This window comes from Camelina sativa, chromosome 16, assembly GCF_000633955.1.
Source record: "Camelina sativa cultivar DH55 chromosome 16, Cs, whole genome shotgun sequence".
Taxonomy (NCBI): Eukaryota; Viridiplantae; Streptophyta; class Magnoliopsida; order Brassicales; family Brassicaceae; genus Camelina; species Camelina sativa.
In genome coordinates this window covers 15,083,187-15,103,044 of record NC_025700.1, presented here as the reverse complement: position 1 = coordinate 15,103,044, position 19,858 = coordinate 15,083,187, and the positions used below count along the sequence as shown (strand labels likewise).

Here is a 19,858-nt window from a genome sequence, read left to right as displayed (position 1 = left end):
TTGTGGCAGAGTTATAAGAGAACAAGGCGTCTGTTTGCAGAGATTTGGAGGGAGAATCTGAGTCGTCGATTTCTCTGAGCTGAAGCACTGCAATTTTTGGTTCTTGAAGCAACAACTGATTGAGACAACCACCGCTAATCAACTTACATCTGACTTTTCTAACACCACGCAAGATATGTCTAACGCCGTTGAAAGTGAACTCCATTCTCAGGTTCAAAAAGTCCCACAAGATAGGACCAAGAGTAACAAGCCACTGCACTCCTAACACCAAATCACAATAGTCGAGAGGTAGAGTTCTGATTTCTGTAGTAAAAGTGTAATTCTGCATAGACCATGTGAAATCACTGCACTTGAAACCAGTTTGTAAATTGTTCCTATTTGCTGCTGAGACAGAAATGGGCTTGATAATTTCCAGCAAACAACCCAAGTCTTTAGCTGCATTTAAATCCAAAAAGTTGTGTGTACTACCAGGATCTAGCAAAATATGAATCTTCTTCTTCCCATACTGACCAATGATCCGCATACAATTGAATGTGGTAGAGCCGCTCAGAGCATTCACAGATATAGTTGGTGTTTTATTAGGCCGATCTTCTATTACTTCGTATAGCATTAGCTCTGTAACTCCCTCTTCATCTGACATAATATCTTCTTCACCTTCCATGTAAAAAATTTGCTCTCTCTTATGTTTCAAATGATGTCCTGGAGAAAAAGGTTCATCACAAAACATACATAAGCCTTTGGCTCTCCTATCTTGCATCTCTTGGTAAGAGAATTTTCGGGCTGGTCTTTCAGAAGTTGTTCGTGGTGTGAAGGTTGGTTTGGGTGATGGGAGTATAGGAGCAGTGGTCAGATTGAGGGTGGGCTGGGGTTTGTAGTATGGGTTGAAAGAAACTCGATTTTGTTTGGATGGAAATTGGAGGAGGTAAGTTTCGTGTAATTTGGCAAGATGACATGCTTCCGAAACTGTTTGCACCTCGAACTGTCTCACATGTAAGGCTAGATGTGGAGTCATATTTGCCAAAAAGATGCTGAGCGCATATGACTTTGGTAGCGACAACCGTGTAAGAGCACATTCAAATTTATTTAAGTAAACATCCAAAGTATCACCAGCTTTGTTCAAGGTGACTAACGAAGACAATGGATCATCGTAAGGTTCACCAAAGCGACTATAGATGGCAACGATGTATGCTGGCCATAAAGGATAACCACCACATCATTCATGGATGTAATTGTGATGCCATTGCAAAGCATTCCCCTCGAGATAAAGAGATGCAAAACGAACTTTTTGCTCCGGAGGTGTGTTGTCAAGCATGAAAAATTGCTCACACCTATAAATCCAGTCATTGATCTTGGTGCCATCAAAGGTAGGGAAGCCAATTTTCGTCAGCCTCGAAGCCAGTCCATTAGGCAAAAAAGGTGTTGTCTCTTGCTCAAGTGGAGGTGTCGGGTTAAGATCGTGTGCATATTGGTTAAGACTGGGTGGGTCGGGTGTGTTTGGGTTTTGTGATGACGATATGGCTGAGGCGGATGGGTCTGATTCATGAGGTTGGTTAAACTAGGTCAACGTCTGTGATCTGGTCTTTAATCTGGTAGCATCTGCCATGATTTACGGTCCGAGGTTCGTTCTGCTCTGATACCAATGAGATAGGTCTTCTTAGGGAGAGATATAAATCTGATCCAGAAGCTTACCAAAAGCTCGGAGAATGGTGAATCACAAGCTAGAAGGTGAAAGAGATAAGAATATCACCTCGGAATAAAGGATTCAGTGGTGGTCGATGATGAGTTAACAGAGAGAAAGGTGTAAGAAAATATTATTATTCGATTAACGTTCATGTGCGGCTGTATGCCTTACATATATAATAAAAGTGCAAATCCGGTTTACGTAGATACCGGTTAATTAGGGAAAACAAAATACTAAACCAAAGTAATAGTAAAATCAAATAAAGAATAAAACAGAGGAGAAGAGATGCTTGAGAGATGTCCGAATGATTTTACAAAAACTTTTTTTTGTTTTTAATTAAAAAATACCATTTTTAAATCATACATCTGAGTTAGAATTTTAAAGGATTTCATAAAAAAAAAAAAATCTACAACAGCTCTAAGCCAAAATGAAAAATCCTTGACGTCGGCCACCTTCTCCACTGGTGAACCTGAAGCTTTGTCTCTTCCTGGGAATCATACCACCACCATCTATGGTCGGTAAGCTCTCTCTCTCTCTCTTCTTCCTCTTAATTTGAATCTCCATCTGATTCAGCTTGTCAATTTCGGGAAATTGGTATTTTGTATCTTATCAATTTCTCAAATAAAAAATTAACTAAAAAATGAGTGAGGATGAATCTTCTGAGCAGATGAGCGAGGAGGGGATGTTTTATTGCAGTGTGTGTGAAGTTGAGGTGAGGGGTATACATATAGACACATGCTTGTCTTATTTTATCTTGTGATTAGCTTTACATTTTCCTTGCTTCATGATTCAATGTCAAGATAGCTTTACATACTTCTCTAGACTAATTATTGTATTCCTTTTGTAGGTTTTCAAATACAGCAAGCATCGCAGGGTTTGTAAAAAATGTGTGGACTGTTTTGATCATCATTGCAGGGTATTATAAGGACTTGCCTGAAAATCTCATATTTTTAAAAATCTCTTCACATTGTGTTAAATCCTTATCTTCGTTTGCTTATGGACTTTTGTAGTGGCTAAAAAATTGCATTGGCAAGCGGAATTACCAATGACTACATAGTTGCATTTAGAGATGAAGAGCAAGAACTAGAAGTTGGAGGTGGTCAACAGGTTCATCCTTGGGCTGAGGTTGTGAACGTGGTTTCTGCTATTGTGACTGTTGTTGTTCCGTTTGTGACTGTGTCGTTGTTGCTGCAGACTACAGTGGAGGTAGCAATTGGCGAGGAGGTTCAACAACAAAAGGTGAACCTGAGAAATCAAAAATGATTTGTGACTATTGTTGCTGGGTTGGAAATAAAAAAATGATTTGTGACTATTGTTGCTGGGTTGGAGGCGGTTAATGAACAAAGGACATAGCTTCAGACTCTTGATCCGATTTTGTTTATGCTACTTAGAAATATATATATATATATATATATATATATACATAAATATATATGTTTACATTCTTAAGAAGATGCAAATGTTGTTATAATTTTAAGACCACAAAAATATATATTTGAGATGTAAAATATGTTAAAATCACCCAAAGTTTAACAATCAAATTTCATAGAATTATGCCTGAGATGGGTCTGGATATCCGGGTTTTTGGGGCTATCCGGATCCGGATCCGTATCCAGCGGATATGTGGTTTTAGTCTCCGTCTCCGGATCTGTCTACTCAGGTCGGATATCCGTGTGAAAACCCGGTTATTCGCGGATATCTGGATCCATTCCAAAGCACTTTCAAAATCGATGAAACTCTAGATCGAGCCGTCTATTGAAGGAAATCTTCCCGTTACGGCCAATACTCGCTCTAGATCTCGTCATCTCGTTCTGAAATTGACCAGAGAATCAAAAATCTGATGAAGCAACCACCGTAAATCATCGAACAGAAGCTTGTGGCATCGCATCAAGTACCATTGGATTGAATGAATCCACTGTATATATGGGAACACGAAGCGGAGCCGAGGCGTGACGGTAGTCTTTTAGCTGATTCGTCGGAAAAGAAGAGGAAGAAGAGAGAAAACGAGGTGGAGAGGGAGGCTGCTTAACCTAGTTTTTGTTACTATGATTTTTTTGCTTCTTACACGTAGTGGGCCTAGAAAAAATATTAAGCCCAACGTTATTCTTTTTTCATAATATACGTAATGGACCATAATTATATATTAAGCCCAACTTCAATAATATGCATGCATATTTGCCGGATAGCGGATACCCATTTCCTTTTTTAGTGTTATCTGGATCCGAAACGGATCCGCCAGATTCAAAAAATCACTATCCGGATCCGGATCCGTTTTGCCGGATATCCTATTTTCCGGATTCGGATTCCGGATTCGGATCCGGATATTCGCAGATCTCGGATATTTGTCTCAGGGCTACATAGAATCATATTTCATTTTCTTTTTTAAAAATATAAAAACTCTAAAGCACAATCAAATCTCTTAAAAACCTACCTAAATCTTCAAAAGTCCTAAAATGTTAAAATCCTACCAAATCATTTAAGATCTAAGTTGAATACCCCCTTTTAGTGTTCAAAAATCGACTTATTGTCATTTTTTATTAATTCAATTTGGTTTTTTATTAATGACTACAATTAGTTTGTTTAGTTTGGTATTCTGTTTACAATTTTTTTTAATGAATTTGGATTGATTTTTAAAAAATTGATTGAATTTGGAATATTTTTTATTTTGGATTTGATATTATATATCAAACCTGTTCCGAACGCAAGATAATTTGAAGTTTGGGATATAACTTGAAAGTACCAAACTCAACGGGTGTTTATCCACACTTGACAGGAAATTTAAAAATACATGAAAGGGTCCTAAACCTCTAAACCCAAAAATTAGAAATACTTGATGCCAAATCTGAACGGATACCTGAACGCACAAGTTTTGAAAATATGTTTCGCAAATGAGATATTATAATATACATTGAAAAAATGCAAGAATGATTTTGAGGTTGCCACATAAAAAACACTAATTTCATATCTTGGAAATAGTAGTATTGATAACTGATTGTAAATCTGGAAGAAATTTACTATTAATTATAATATATTTTCCTTAAAATTCAGTATTAGAGCATTTACTATGTGATCATATAATTTATTAGAATGGAATTTAGCAGAAAATACTAACTTTAATCAAATTCAAAATACATTTAACTACATTGTAATTGTAATGTGAAAATAAATTACCGAAAGAAAAAAAAAACGAAAATAGAAACTCAAATCAAATAGTGCAAATGAAAATCTGAATAACTTTTAGAATCTCATACATTAATGTTTATGATATGAATATGAGAATATGCATTATACAAATATGTTTATAATTTTGATTTTGTTGTTATCCTTTTCTTCACCATTAGGAAAACATATACATATATATATATGTCATGCATCTTTATTCATCATTTGATCAATCCAATCTATGCAGTCACGATAATCTTCAAGATGATCTTCTCCCCCTATATCATCTTTTTGATTCACAGCTTCTACATTATGATACTCGCAGGATTCCATCGTATTATGCTGCTGACTTGTCGATCCAATATTTATAGAAATAGAATGATCATGGTTCTCCATACTAGTGTTAAGGGTTGAATTTATTGGTTTTCTAAAGGCAATATTGTCTGTAAGATAACTAGAAGGCAAAGGATTATTTTTCTCAGAAAAACCAGTTTCTTCTAACCAATAAGCCATATTTTTCTCGACGCCAATGTCAAAAGAAATCAGGTTTTCGATAGAAACAGCTGGACCTTCATTTGTATTGCTTTCAAAACTGGTCATATTGGTTTTAATAGGGAATTCATAAGGCATTTCACCAGAAACTAAACCCACATGGTTCATACCAACTTCTTCTTGAGGAAGAACATTTTCTCCAAAATAACCTATGCCCATTAAATTAATATCCACTTCAGATGGAATCTTAATTTCAGGAGGAACATAACCATCTTTTAAAGAAACTGACTCCTTCTGGTTTGTATTATTTCCCGGAAAAGTTATATTCATATCAGTTTGAGGAAAAACATAATTTTCTGTTGAAGGATGCCAATCTACATGGTTCATATTGATTCTATGATGACTATGGTTTTCTATTAATGGATTTGAACTCATCTGGTCTATATTGGTTTCAAAAGAGTTCATGGTACTATTTGGAAGAAAATTATTATTTTCATCCAAATTGCATAGATCCTCTAGACGAACAAAAGAAGCTGGTACAGAAGGAAAATCTAAATTTATGTGGTTTATATCATCTTCATGGACAAACTTAGGTGGGTGAAGGGGGTTAGGATCATAGTGCGGAATGGAAACCCTCACGGATTCTGTTTGATATGCACATGTGTTTGATGGTAAATCAGAAAGAATATGAATGATTTCACTACCTAAGCTAGTATGAACTAGACCAATATGGTTAGCATTACCAATAGAAAGATTATTGTAAGTTGGATTACTACTTATGGTTGAAGGAATAGAAGCAACATTCATGGATGACTTGTTAAATATGTTACCCAAACGCGAATGATCGTTGAGGTCCAATTTTTTGTTGTGATGAAACTTTGACATATTTTTCTTTCTCTCGACGGTAGGATTTTTAAATAAAACTGTATATTAAAAATGATATATTAATACTTATATCACACAAAATAATAGAATTGTGAAAGTTATATAATAAAATAATACTTACATGGATTGATGGGTGATGATGATGAAGAAATTTTCTTTCTTAAAGAATTCCACAAGGAGTTACTTGCAATGAGATTCTTTGTTAAGTTGGATGTTTTGAAAGGATATTTGTAATCCGAAGGGTATTCGACTGTTTTATTTGTCGATTTCCATTCATTTCTCGACAATACGTCTCTTATCCGTTCAATTTGAGTTTTGTATTTCTGAAACATTATAGAATAATAAGATTCTCAACAATATTTTATGTTGAAGAAAATATTTAATTATTATATATATGAACCTGAAGGTGGCTAGCGACTTGGAGATGAGTTAAGTTTGGGTCATTCATAATCCTCAATATGGATTTGGGACGAAACTCTGCAAGATAAAATAGTGTTAGAAACTAGTATAAGAATCTTATATATATGTGAAAGCAGATACGTCAAATGTGAAATATAATTTTTACCTTTTTCCCCCAAAATGGAAAGAGCAGCTAAAAACTTCATGTGGCGCTCATTAGTCCACAAACTTTGACGTCTTCCAACACTATTATCCACTTTCATCCATTCTCTTCTCTTATTCTCAACCTCAATAGGACAACCTGGTTTAGATTTCCATTCGACATTTGTTATAATTTTTCTCTTATGGTATGCTTCAGAAGTTGTGACTCTGCTGATGAAATGTCGTCTTCCTAACAAAGAAGCTTGACTTGTTCTCTGCCTCTTAAGGCTTGCCCTAAAAGCTTCAATCTGATCTATATCTTTGTCTATAACATTTTCTTGGTCTTCAGTCATATTAATTTTCATTAACTCTTGATTCTTTTTATGTAACATGTGTTGCCACATGTTTTTAATGTCGATTTCAGAAATCGGCATGTTTAGAATAAAAGAAGCTCCATTTGTCAAAAGATCAGATGTTTTTTTTGTTTTTTTTCTCTGGATTGATCACTTTCACAAAGAAAAAAAATTAGTAATTAGTGGATCAAAAATATGGTGAAAACTATAAACAAGGAGAAAATTATGAACATTGTCATACATGTGAGAGGGATGTTCTTTTGAAGCAAAGCAGTGAGAAAGGAATATGAATCTAATTGAGGCATTTCAATGTTGGCTATGACAAGTCCGATGTCCTTTTTCTGTTTCTCAATTATCGATAGAGCCTTGCTTACCGCATCCATGCTAATCACTAGTAAATTAATTTTTATATAAGATATTTATAATATTTAAAAAGGTTAATAATACTCATTTATTATATTTCATTCATTAAAAAATGAAAAAGACTACAATAATGAACACATATATTAATTAGATTAATCGGTCAAAAATACATAAATAATTATATATATATAATTATGAAGTATTTGTTTGGGTAGCAACAACATTATAAAATCTTAATATCCGATAAAAGTACAAATAATATCTTAAACTCAAAACAGTTTTGTCAAATGAAAACAAATATGTAAAACACGGATCATACATCCATCAAAAAACATTTGTGAATAAACTTTTTGATTAAACAGAAATTTGTATGTGAATTAATCATGGAGATCTAAGACCAAATAGCCTCAAATATATTTTTCTATTATGAAGATTATGATTCATGCATTTTTGTGATTTGGATATATAATCAATACAAATAACCACAAAATCTAGAGATTTAGAATTATTAGTCATCATGAAAATTTTCAACAAATGGTAAAATTTAACAAGGAATTGCAACATTTGTGAAGATATAGAATAAATTTGATATGTAAATGAAAAATAATCAACATAAAATAATTGTTTGGCAAGGATCAATTGTCCTTTACCTTTTTTTGAAAATGGTTCAAGCATTGACGTGAGGGACGCGACTGATGCAGTGTCATGTTCGATCAGCAAGACGAAAATATCATCAACATTTTGAGGAGTTAAGCTCTCAACCATTTTCTCTGATATTTTGGACAAGAATTATATGATTTAAGGCTTTTGAGAAAATTGTTAAGTTGAAGGAGAGATACTAATGCCTGGTCATATATATAAAGAACAGATAGAATCAGTGGACCCAACTAAGTCATACATTGCAAATAATAGACTTATGAATAGTATATGACTTAATTTCCTTCTTAATTTTAATATCATCAGTTTGACCTTTTGATGTTAAAAAAAAAACTGACTATTATGTCTAAAATAGAATTTCTTAATTTTATATATTTATAAACCTTATGAAACCTCTAGTCGCTGAAAGTATAGTTTGAAAAATGTATTTCAATGGTCATCTTTTGTAATACAAACGATAACAATTTTAGAAAATTTTGAAAATAGTATAAAATTCAATCAGTTTTTAGTAATAGTATAAATCCTTTGACTATAGCTTAAAAAGTTATGATGTTGTCCATTTAGCAAAAACCAAACATAGTTAGTCAAAAAATTATTTATAAAATTTTGACTCATAATTTTTTAATTTTAATCTGTTTTTAATACTATGTTTCATATACTGAAGTATTAAAAAATATATAATTAATTTTAAATATGTATAAATATATATATATATATATATAAACTATTATAGCATTACCTTTTCTGTTTAGGTTTTTTCAAACAAAAGCCATGTTTATGTTTTTTAATTCCAACATTACCATACATTTATATATATAATTTGTTATTTTATTTAAAATTGTGGTGAGAAACAACATGTGTCTTGTCAAATTTTTCTTTTTTGATTTGAATTGAATGTAAAATTTTAGTCAACCAAAAAACTTTTTACAATAAATGCATCTGTTTCTGAATCACAAGTTGAAAATATATAGAAGCTAAAGATCAAATAAACTTCCTTAATTATTTTTTGGAGCCCAAAATTTTTCCAAATTGGAACAAATGTAGATTTTATGTATGACTTGAAATGTAAGAACATACACTATAATTAATTTATTAAATTAGATAATTCAAAATTATTGTTGTAAAGTAAATTATTAATCTAAGGTTTAAAACTGAAAATAAGTACCTGTATTTTTTGAAGTATCAACAATGTACAAAAGAACATAGCAAAAAAAAATAAGGAAAAAAATGCCATTTACAAAAAGTGGTGACAACAAGTTTCTTTACCATTATTGTTAAACGTACGTAATCATCCGTATAACTATGATGTTCTTCTTTGTCATTTGATTTTTTTTTTTTCTGTTTTCTAATGATGTATGCTAAATGAACACAACTTAATACAGAGATTCGGGCCTTGAATATTATTTATGAGATTAGGATTAATGTACCCTAAGACTAAAGTATACATACATATGTATGTGAAGCGGTTTATTTCAATAACACAGGATTTTCAAAATCATAGTATAATTCTAACAAAACTTTTTACACAAAGTTTGCAATCGGGAGAACATGTCTAGAGTTATGTGCTTAGGGGTAAAGTATGTTATTAATCTAGATAGTAGATACGATATCAATATTTACATGGAATATATAAAACCTCCCATTAAAATTTTTACAATATCCCAAACACAACGTTGATCTTTCTTACATCGATGAATTAGACCTCTCTATTTAAGCCCTCGCTTGGTTCAAATAATATGTACCTCTTGTTTAGTGCAAATAGGTACAAAGTATATCATCAATATAGGCTCTGTAGTACCAAAAGACTCCTTTTATAACTAGTTCATTCACCACATATGAACAACCAAATGATATACACTTTCCTCGGGTTTTAAAAGTCTCAGAATAAACCAGAAAAAAAATATCAAACAACAACTACTAGACTCAAACTGTTTCCAGGACGCTCTTACTTATGCACATTATTTATTCACTTTTTACCAAATGCTATATTTGCCAATCGTTTCAATAGCTATCAATACCATCATTGTACTATCTGTGGAATATTATGTATGAGTTTCGGACCTTTTTCCGCTTTACCTTTGAAGTCATGTAAGCAGCTGGAAGGAGGACTGACTTGGGTTTAGACAACCAGGGTCATGTATGCAGCTTCAAGGATGACTTGGGTTTGTAACCAGCAGCCACGAGCTTCTCCTGCTCGGATAGTGAGTGACGGAAGTGGCAACGGTGACCATAAGGACAGATATCACCAGCAAGAACCATTCTGCAAACCTCAGTCTTGTAACGGGGATGGCGGATCACAGGGCGGAGTTCCTTAATGCCGTGAGCGAATTGGCAGTGGTCATCATATGGGCATGTCCCTGTCTCTTGCCATTTGTTGCACAGCTCTGTCTTTGTCATCCCTTGATTGTAGACCTCCACTTCTATTTCCTCCTCCTGATCTTCTTTCTTCCCTCCTCCTCCTCCTCGCACATACACCTTTTGCTGCAATTCATTTATTCATATATCCACCATTACTCTTTACATCTATACTTCAAAAAAAGCAGAAGAATAGAACACAGATCATATATGCAGCACAGATTCAACAGTCTATATAGTGTCCTAATGATTACCTATTTCCCAAAACACTAAACCAAAACCGACTCTAGTTAAAAACCTCCTCTCAAATATACTGTTTCCTGCATTTCATTCATTCATCCACCAAAAATCTTTTTACATCTACAGTTCAAAGAAAGCAGAGTGCTAGAGGATTCTGGTATCATCAAAACAAGGCAGATTGGAATCATATATGTAGCTCACATGCAACAGTTGATCAAATCTATTGTATCTCAATGATTACCTACTTACCAAAACACTAAACTAAAACCGTTCCCTGCATTTCATTCAATCATCATTGATTACTTAAAAACTTATATAGTTCAGACTTCAGAGAAAGTAAACAGCATCAAGACAATTGTTTCTTCATTTTCTTTCACAAGCAGAACAGCAAATTGTTATCAACACTGGTTTTCTAATTAAAGCCTCTTCTCAGATATACTTTTTTTTCCTGCATTTCATTTCATTCATCACCATTACTCTTACAACTATACTTCATACTTCAGAGAAAGCAAACAGCATCAAGACATTTCTTCTTTTGTATCTTTCCCCTGCTCAAGAATCTAAAACTACACTTAATTGACTGAGTTCTCAACACAAAACCTTTCGCCTACACCACCAAGTGTAACAAACATTGATTGTAATTACATTCAACAGTGAACCAAGTCAACATTCTCAATGATTACCAAAACACTAAACCAAATTATTACCAAACTTGACTCAAACCCACAGTAATCAAAGAAAACAAAGAAGCAAAAGATAATTACCGTCGTACTGAGCTGACCACCACAAGTCCCAGTCTTAGGTATGGTTCCACGAGATTTACCAGATTGAGCAGCTCCACCACCACCACCTTGGGTCGCCTTAGAGTAACCGCTAGATCTCACAGAGATGCTCTTAGGGAGCGAAGAACGGTTCATATCCTCATTCTCCATAACACTCGTCGGACTCTCATCACTAACGTCATCTCGCTTAACCGTACGGTTCTGATTCTCCACTCCGTCTTTACCTCCGATCGAAAGATTGCTAAGCATCCGCAACGGAACCCTATCGGAATCGAGTCGGCTCTGGATCGAGGATCTGATGAGACTGTTAAGCTCATTCTTGAGGTGACGATTCATCGATCGGAGCTCAGTGTTCTCAAGACGAAGCGCTTCTGCTTCCAGCGAAGCCTCATGGAGACGCGTGTAACACAACGCCTCTCGATTCACCATATCTTGACGCTGCTGCATGATGTTGCGACTCGATTTGTAGAGCTGATCAGAGAATAGAGACGACGAAACGACTCCTCCTCCGCCGCCGCAGGACGAGTCTCCTTGGGATTTCTTGATTCCGACGACTCCGGCTGAGCTTCCGCTGTAGTTAAACGGCGCGATTTCGTTTTCCATCTTTCCGGTAGTTATGTTACACAATCGCCACAAATAAATCAAAAATTTAAGCATCTCTAACGGAATCGCGAAGAATCAAACAACCGTAATCAAGCAATTGATGATCGGAAAGTTCAAAATCAGATCTAATTTTTCCCGAGAAAATCAGATCTAAGTTTCCGGGAAAGATAATCTCATCTATAGATTCAAAGCAATTTCAAAATCAAACGAGTAGATTTCAAGAATCGGAGACGAAATTGACAAGTAAAAGCGATGGAAGATCACCTGAAGTAAGAGAGAATCACCGCCGGGAAAACGAGAGAAACTGCCGAGAAAATGTAGCGAAACAAACAACTGAGATAATTTTCTTGGCTCTAGAGAGAGTTAGAGAGAGAGACTTCAAGTTAGAGAGAGAAAGCAACTCGAGAGAGGAAGCTACACAGAGTATTTATACAGTGCTTTTGCGATTCGCATCGCGAGGGAAATTATAAGGATTTAATCATTTAAATTAAATAAGTAATTAAGGAAAAAATTATGCGGTTGTTACGGTTTAACAGAAAAGAAACAAACCAGAGTCTTTGAGCTATTAATAATTACGGCTATGCCACTATATTTATTTTTGAGCATATGTTATAAAACTATATATTATAATATTTGATGTAGATGATTTAAGAGGAGTGTGTGTGATCTAATAAGTAGGAAGAAGCCATAATAAGTAGCTGGAGATACTAATAACATGGCCCAATTGTGGTTAAGAGAATCATTTGTTTCAACTAATTGCTTGATTTTGAAGATTATTTTCAAGGGATCATATTGGTCATTTTTTTTTGTTTACAAAACTTGCTTATTTATCACAACTATAACTAACCCCTTTTGTAATGTGTCTTGTCAATATTCATCAAAAACAGTACTAATTATGATTCTGGTAACACAAAAGTTTCCCTATTTACACTGTTCCTTTATCATCATTGTGTCAATGTCATTGTTTGTTAAGTAACCTTTGTGATTTATCATTACTGATAAAAAGTCATTTCTGGTGAATTTGGTGTAAGAACCTGTCTGTGATTAACAAAGTAAATGTTGAAGCAAAATAATCAGTCTCATCAGATACACAGTTACATGCAAGAAACTGAGTCACGTAAAAATAGATGAAACGGTAGATTAGTGAGTCTTATGTACAAAATGGCTTGGTGCAAATCCAGTAGCTATGCGTTGTACTGAGTTCTTCTTGGGGACAATACTAAATTCATTTCTCCTCCCTGAATCCAAATTACGAAAAGTTTAAGATAGACTCTCTTAATATAAGATAGCTCATATATATATATATTAAGAGACTTACGCTCGTGCTCTCTTCTTCTCCTTGAGCCTTGAGATGGCCTTTTGACGTGCATTGTTAGAGACAGGGGAACAAAATGAGATTACTTTCTCTGAATGATTGTGAGGGTAATCAGTTGCGCTACTTGAGAATGAGATAGATGATGAAGCTGGTGTAGGTGCAAATATGGGATTATTGAATGAAGAAGAAAATGTCTTCATCTGAAACACAGAGAGATCTTAGGTTATATAACATGAAAGTATAAAACCGATATAGTATTAGAAGATTTCAAACCTTGCTAGACTTGTCTAAGGAAGAAACAAAGAACATGTTGTTACTGTCTGCAATAGGCTCAGGATCAGCTCCAAATTGCTCTTCATCAAAGTTTCTGAAAGTGATATCAATGTCAGGTATATGAAAGTCATCATCTTCGCAAACGGTCTCTTCACAAACTCCAATGTCTTGTAGGTTTTGATGCCACAACTGCAGGAACAAAGCTAATCTCATGTAACTAATTAATGGTTCGACAAAGACTAATGTAATGTATGATATATAAACCAAACCTGATTGTTCTTATTATATGGACTTTTATTGCATTCCCAAAAGGAATCACCAAGTGTAGAAGACGAGGACAAATGTGAAAAGTCTACAATCAGCTCTTTTCCGGTCTGCGGAAGATCAACTAACCGTTCCTCAGATCTCTTCGGAAGCTCCAATGGAGATGGATCAGCTCGTTCTGTCAAAGACAAATCATCATCGTCTTCCTTGAGCTGAAGCTTCTCCAATTCAAGAATCTGTTCCAAGACAAAACCAGCTTCTCTTTGCACCTGAAACCATCAAAAATCATCGGTACATCAGCAGCTACTGAGAGATCTATTCATCTACAAAGTTTAAAACATATATACAAAAGAACTAAGAGCATATGGCATAATGGTTTTTTCGAGTGGGTTGAGGACTCGCCCTATAAATCAAGATCGTTGTGGTTCCCTCTTGGCCACTGTAAACGCCTTAAGGATTAGTCCTACTGTCAAACTAGTAACGAATCTATATACAAAACAAGATTCAAACCTTGTTCATCTCCGATCGTCCCTTAGGTTTAACCATTCGTAAAGATTCCTCTAACGAAATNAAATATGGGATTATTGAATGAAGAAGAAAATGTCTTCATCTGAAACACAGAGAGATCTTAGGTTATATAACATGAAAGTATAAAACCGATATAGTATTAGAAGATTTCAAACCTTGCTAGACTTGTCTAAGGAAGAAACAAAGAACATGTTGTTACTGTCTGCAATAGGCTCAGGATCAGCTCCAAATTGCTCTTCATCAAAGTTTCTGAAAGTGATATCAATGTCAGGTATATGAAAGTCATCATCTTCGCAAACGGTCTCTTCACAAACTCCAATGTCTTGTAGGTTTTGATGCCACAACTGCAGGAACAAAGCTAATCTCATGTAACTAATTAATGGTTCGACAAAGACTAATGTAATGTATGATATATAAACCAAACCTGATTGTTCTTATTATATGGACTTTTATTGCATTCCCAAAAGGAATCACCAAGTGTAGAAGACGAGGACAAATGTGAAAAGTCTACAATCAGCTCTTTTCCGGTCTGCGGAAGATCAACTAACCGTTCCTCAGATCTCTTCGGAAGCTCCAATGGAGATGGATCAGCTCGTTCTGTCAAAGACAAATCATCATCGTCTTCCTTGAGCTGAAGCTTCTCCAATTCAAGAATCTGTTCCAAGACAAAACCAGCTTCTCTTTGCACCTGAAACCATCAAAAATCATCGGTACATCAGCAGCTACTGAGAGATCTATTCATCTACAAAGTTTAAAACATATATACAAAAGAACTAAGAGCATATGGCATAATGGTTTTTTCGAGTGGGTTGAGGACTCGCCCTATAAATCAAGATCGTTGTGGTTCCCTCTTGGCCACTGTAAACGCCTTAAGGATTAGTCCTACTGTCAAACTAGTAACGAATCTATATACAAAACAAGATTCAAACCTTGTTCATCTCCGATCGTCCCTTAGGTTTAACCATTCGTAAAGATTCCTCTAACGAAATACCATCATCATCCATAACTCGAAAACCCCACATAACCGCGAAATCTCTAGCACGAGGACACCCGGTGTAACACGCCACATCATCCCTTCTATGATGCTCAGACACACCANAGCTCCAAATTGCTCTTCATCAAAGTTTCTGAAAGTGAGATCAATGTCAGGTATATGAAAGTCATCATCTTCGCAAACGGTCTCTTCACAAACTCCAATGTCTTGTAGGTTTTGATGCCACAACTGCAGGAACAAAGCTAATCTCATGTAACTAATTAATGGTTCGACAAAGACTAATGTAATGTATGATATATAAACCAAACCTGATTGTTCTTATTATATGGACTTTTATTGCATTCCCAAAAGGAATCACCAAGTGTAGAAGACGAGGACAAATGTGAAAAGTCTACAATCAGCTCTTTTCCGGTCTGCGGAAGATCAACTAACCGTTCCTCAGATCTCTTCGGAAGCTCCAATGGAGATGGATCAGCTCGTTCTGTCAAAGACAAATCATCATCGTCTTCCTTGAGCTGAAGCTTCTCCAATTCAAGAATCTGTTCCAAGACAAAACCAGCTTCTCTTTGCACCTGAAACCATCAAAAATCATCGGTACATCAGCAGCTACTGAGAGATCTATTCATCTACAAAGTTTAAAACATATATACAAAAGAACTAAGAGCATATGGCATAATGGTTTTTTCGAGTGGGTTGAGGACTCGCCCTATAAATCAAGATCGTTGTGGTTCCCTCTTGGCCACTGTAAACGCCTTAAGGATTAGTCCTACTGTCAAACTAGTAACGAATCTATATACAAAACAAGATTCAAACCTTGTTCATCTCCGATCGTCCCTTAGGTTTAACCATTCGTAAAGATTCCTCTAACGAAATACCATCATCATCCATAACTCGAAAACCCCACATAACCGCGAAATCTCTAGCACGAGGACACCCGGTGTAACACGCCACATCATCCCTTCTATGATGCTCAGAAGAGACACCACCACCACCATGGAACTTATCGTTACATCCATGGCAAAGAAACATTCTATGGTCAAAACATCGAACAACACAAGGCTGGTCCTTACAAGAATCACATAAAACCGTTCGTAAATGTCGTCCAGATAGTGAATTAGCTGAATGAACCTTTGCATCACATGTCAAACAAAGATTCGCTGCATCGGCTATACAATAAACCACTGCTCTATACGCTTTACAAAACTCGCATACTCTTTCCATTTTTTTTCATAACATAATAAAAGAGATTCGTCCCTGTTACATCAAAAAAGTTTATAAATCGATCAGAGATCTCAAAGATTGAACAATAAAAGTAAATAAAAAAACAGAGGAAAAAGTTTTTACCGAGGAGAGAACTACCAGAGATTGGTGACACAAAAAAAAAGCTTTCTCTGTTTTAAGAACTTTCCCATCTGATAAAATCCGTCGGTTAGGATGATGTGGCAAAGCCACGTAGATAAAAGGGTGGGGACTTACAAATTGGTGATTACGTTATCCGTATGCACGTGAGATATGGGGAAGCCACGGACGTATGTAACACTATGACAGCTTCTTTCTCGACCCATCATCTCTAAGCTTACCTTTTCCTAACCAATAAGCCCATGCCACATGTCGTACCCAACCCCGGACCAAACATAACTACAAATATCCATCCGGTTTCAAACTAAACTTGAACTAAAGAAAATAAACTATACAATACGCTTTTTAGAAAAATATCTTATATATTTATTTTTTTCACGAAAGATATGTCTATTTTATTCTTAAAACGACATTTACAATGAGCAGATGCTTCTGTAGCGTTTTTGTCAGAGCTTACTGCTTCCACAATAGTAATTTTTGAGTTTGTTTCAATCATACCTGCTTACACAATAGTTTTGATTGTTATAAAATTGTCAGGCAATTTCAGAATGGATTTCTTTGGTTTAGTTAAGATCAAAATGGTCCCGGTTTATCTTACATATTGTACATACATCCTAAATAAAAAAGCTGAATCTACTATCAAACCGATGAAAATAAAGAAAGAAAGATAAAAACTTCCGATAAAATGAGAAAGGTCACAGATACAACACCAGAGTTAGCAGAGATCCCCCTTCCATGCCCATGTTGATGTACAAAACAAAACTCTGGTTTTCGCAAAAGTTAAACGCATTGACATTCTAGATTTGGCAGACAGAACAGAAGCAACATGCAGGTGGTTTCAGTCTGATTTATGCCTGACTGAATCCAATCAAAGATAGTGAGCATCATCGTATCAGGAATAAGACCCAAGAAAAGATAGAGGACTTTCATTAGTTACCTATTTGTCAACTTTTTTTGGTGTGTACTTCGATCATATCATGATCCTCCATATCAAGTTCAGCAGGAGTGGTCGATGGATCAATCTTATCACCGTCAAAAATAAATACAAGATTTTGCAGGTTAAGCTTAGCTTTCTCTGCATACATTTTGAAAACCTGCTCAAACTTCTCATCCTACAACAAAACGGGAAAATACCAATTCTACATCAGTATACAAAGCCATTTCATAATTTACACATTGATAAAGACAGGGAACTCTTATATTATTACTTCAGCGACCCCTCAAATAAGCCTCTATGATCCAGAGACGCTTCTCAAAAAAAACTCAACCCCTTTCAATATTTAAAGTGATCTCTTCAATCCCCAATCTATACTCATGCTTTCCAAGAACGCTCGTATTCTCTAGCTATCCGAATGTTAGCGAGGGTGACATAACAACTAACTCTTATGCCTACCTATCCCACATGATGGCAGGTTGGGTACTGAGCCGCAAGCAACAAACAAAACTTACCGCAAACACTCGGCATTGCTTCTTTTCATCTTTGTCCTGAATTGTAATGACAATCTTGGCCCTGTCATTCGTAGGCTCTGGTGGTGCCTCATCAGCAGCCTCTGAAGGTGGATTGAGTGATACTTCAATCTCCCTTTTAGCAGACTCCTCAACTTCCTGCATCACATCTGCTACAGATTTTGTGAATGACATGAGCTCCATCTTCTTCGTCCTACATTACATATTTCAAATTAGTAATATGGAATCAAAGTATAAACAATAAGACTAAGACTCTTCACGGATAGCAATAAAAGAAAAAAAGTAGAAGGAAATGACTAAATCACTCAAACGAAATCGTATCATCAGTATGCATTAACAAAATACTAAGATAGACTTACCAAATTTAACTCTTTATGGGCAAGTTAAACCAACCAAGAGCTTTATATAAATTTGGAATTGAAAAAAACTGTTGCCTCTAACAGCAACGTGGGAAGCCTAGAGATGAGATTACAAGCAAACAAACAAAACTACCTTAATGCTTTAATGGTTGAATCTTCGACAGACTCCTTATTTTTGTCGAAGATAACCTTAGGCGGAGGAATCAACCAATCTTCATCACCCGTTACTTCAATCACTTTCACATCATCATCATCAAACTTTTCAACCTACATAAAAGCAAATCGATAGATTTCAAAAACCAAAACAAAGATTCAAGATTCCAAAAGGGATGATGATATTCACCATAGATTCTGAATTAGAACTGAATCAGTAACCAAAAAAAAAACTTAAAAGAAACACTCTTTACAATCCCTAAGTTTCTATAATCTGTTCTCCTTCCCCATTGTGAATTTTTAAGTTAAAACACAAAGAGCTCACTGAACCCAATCATAAAAGATCACTTTCTTACAGTTTGTGAAGTTTTTTTAGCTCTCTTTGGAATAGGCGTCACCGAGGCATCATCATCATCGTCTACAAAGATTTCAGAGCAATTAAGAAAAGAAAACTTTATTACTCTGGGCTGCTCAGTCGCCAAAATTAAAAACTCACCATCAATACAAACAAAATTGGCTGGCTGAACACGACGATAATCAAAAAGCGGCTCTAGATCTTCTCCTTCACCTCCCTAAAATCATTTTCAGTAATACAACAAATTCAGAAAAATTCAGGAATCAAAACAAAATCTCACAAAAGCAACAAAAATTAGGGTTTTTGAAAATTAAGATCTCTAAGAAAAAACCCAGAAATTCTCACCATTGTAGCAAATTTGAATCTTCTCCGAATCTTGATTTAGTAAATTTGGATAGGTATCGTCGTGATGAGGAGAGATCGCTGTTTTGTAGCTTAACGAGAGCTTTCAAGTGATTTTGAATTTTGAGATATAGAGAGAGAGGCTCGACGATTCGATATACGCGCGTGTGGTTACGAACACATCATCATGGTTTTTTTTTTTTTTTTCCTAATCTTAACTTTGGGCCTACATATTGGGCCGAGGCTTTATTTATATGATCTATATGCTTTAAACCTCTTTTTTTAGATAGTCCCATTCCCATAGTCCATAGAGGTTGAAGTAACATGCACAAACTT

At 35.2% G+C, this 19,858-nt stretch overlaps 3 protein-coding genes, 1 long non-coding RNA gene and 1 pseudogene across 9 annotated transcripts; 1 reads left to right on the top strand and 4 right to left on the bottom strand.

Annotated features, from left to right (window-relative positions):
• On the top strand, positions 2,068-3,507 carry LOC104750636. Of its 3 annotated transcripts, XR_002035926.1 has the most exons (5): positions 2,068-2,199; positions 2,349-2,393; positions 2,529-2,597; positions 2,692-2,806; positions 2,876-3,507. It is a non-coding gene; the product is annotated as an uncharacterized LOC104750636 (long non-coding RNA). The 3 variants fall into 3 exon arrangements; XR_002035925.1 differs by having other exon boundaries at positions 2,068-2,195; positions 2,692-3,507; XR_761687.2 differs by having other exon boundaries at positions 2,692-3,507.
• LOC104753682 lies at positions 5,048-8,241 on the bottom strand (annotated as a pseudogene).
• LOC104750635 (zinc finger CCCH domain-containing protein 15) lies at positions 9,760-12,757 on the bottom strand. 2 transcript variants are annotated; one of them, XM_010472461.2, is made up of 3 exons: positions 12,378-12,754; positions 11,493-12,113; positions 9,760-10,614 (listed from the first exon to the last, which is right to left on the bottom strand). In XM_010472461.2, the coding sequence occupies exons 2-3, from the start codon at positions 12,111-12,113 to the stop codon at positions 10,267-10,269; spliced, it is 969 nt and encodes a 322-aa protein (XP_010470763.1). In that variant the 5' UTR covers positions 12,378-12,754; the 3' UTR covers positions 9,760-10,266. The 2 variants fall into 2 exon arrangements, with proteins under 2 accessions (XP_010470763.1, XP_019093596.1); XM_019238051.1 differs by having other exon boundaries at positions 10,593-10,656; positions 12,378-12,757.
• Positions 13,171-17,146, bottom strand: LOC104753681 (putative zinc finger protein At1g68190). 2 transcript variants are annotated; one of them, XM_019237441.1, is made up of 7 exons: positions 16,832-17,146; positions 16,405-16,741; positions 15,423-15,526; positions 14,918-15,181; positions 14,649-14,837; positions 13,432-13,628; positions 13,171-13,351 (listed from the first exon to the last, which is right to left on the bottom strand). In XM_019237441.1, the coding sequence occupies exons 2-7, from the start codon at positions 16,706-16,708 to the stop codon at positions 13,339-13,341; spliced, it is 1,071 nt and encodes a 356-aa protein (XP_019092986.1). In that variant the 5' UTR covers positions 16,709-16,741; positions 16,832-17,146; the 3' UTR covers positions 13,171-13,338. The 2 variants fall into 2 exon arrangements, with proteins under 2 accessions (XP_019092986.1, XP_019092987.1); XM_019237442.1 differs by lacking the exons at positions 14,649-14,837; positions 14,918-15,181; positions 15,423-15,526; positions 16,405-16,741; positions 16,832-17,146 and adding exons at positions 13,702-13,890; positions 13,971-14,234; positions 14,476-14,529.
• Positions 17,380-19,673, bottom strand: LOC104750633. 2 transcript variants are annotated; one of them, XM_010472459.2, is made up of 7 exons: positions 19,526-19,673; positions 19,322-19,397; positions 19,182-19,243; positions 18,806-18,939; positions 18,296-18,506; positions 17,784-17,958; positions 17,380-17,704 (listed from the first exon to the last, which is right to left on the bottom strand). In XM_010472459.2, the coding sequence occupies exons 1-6, from the start codon at positions 19,526-19,528 to the stop codon at positions 17,791-17,793; spliced, it is 654 nt and encodes a 217-aa protein (XP_010470761.1). In that variant the 5' UTR covers positions 19,529-19,673; the 3' UTR covers positions 17,380-17,704; positions 17,784-17,790. The 2 variants fall into 2 exon arrangements, with proteins under 2 accessions (XP_010470761.1, XP_019092988.1); XM_019237443.1 differs by having other exon boundaries at positions 17,380-17,700.

What these genes read in the sequence shown, in the direction of transcription:
- LOC104750633 (XM_010472459.2), bottom strand. An exon ending in CAATTTTGTTTGTATTGATG is followed by an intron (nt 19,244 to 19,321) that starts GTGAGTTTTTAA and finishes AAATCTTTGTAG; the next exon opens with ACGATGATGATGATGCCTCG. An exon ending in AGCAATGCCGAGTGTTTGCG is followed by an intron (nt 17,959 to 18,295) that starts GTAAGTTTTGTT and finishes GTTTTGTTGTAG; the next exon opens with GATGAGAAGTTTGAGCAGGT.
- LOC104753681 (XM_019237441.1), bottom strand. Translation starts at nt 16,708, where the DNA reads ATGGAAAGAGTATGCGAGTTTTGTAAAGCGTATAGAGCAGTGGTTTAT. An exon ending in CGGGTGTCCTCGTGCTAGAG is followed by an intron (nt 15,527 to 16,404) that starts ATTTCGCGGTTA and finishes CTCGTGCTAGAG; the next exon opens with ATTTCGCGGTTATGTGGGGT. An exon ending in CCTTAGACAAGTCTAGCAAG is followed by an intron (nt 13,629 to 14,648) that starts GTTTGAAATCTT and finishes TCTGTGTTTCAG; the next exon opens with ATGAAGACATTTTCTTCTTC.
- LOC104750635 (XM_010472461.2), bottom strand. Translation starts at nt 12,113, where the DNA reads ATGGAAAACGAAATCGCGCCGTTTAACTACAGCGGAAGCTCAGCCGGA. An exon ending in GTGGTCAGCTCAGTACGACG is followed by an intron (nt 10,615 to 11,492) that starts GTAATTATCTTT and finishes AATGAATTGCAG; the next exon opens with CAAAAGGTGTATGTGCGAGG.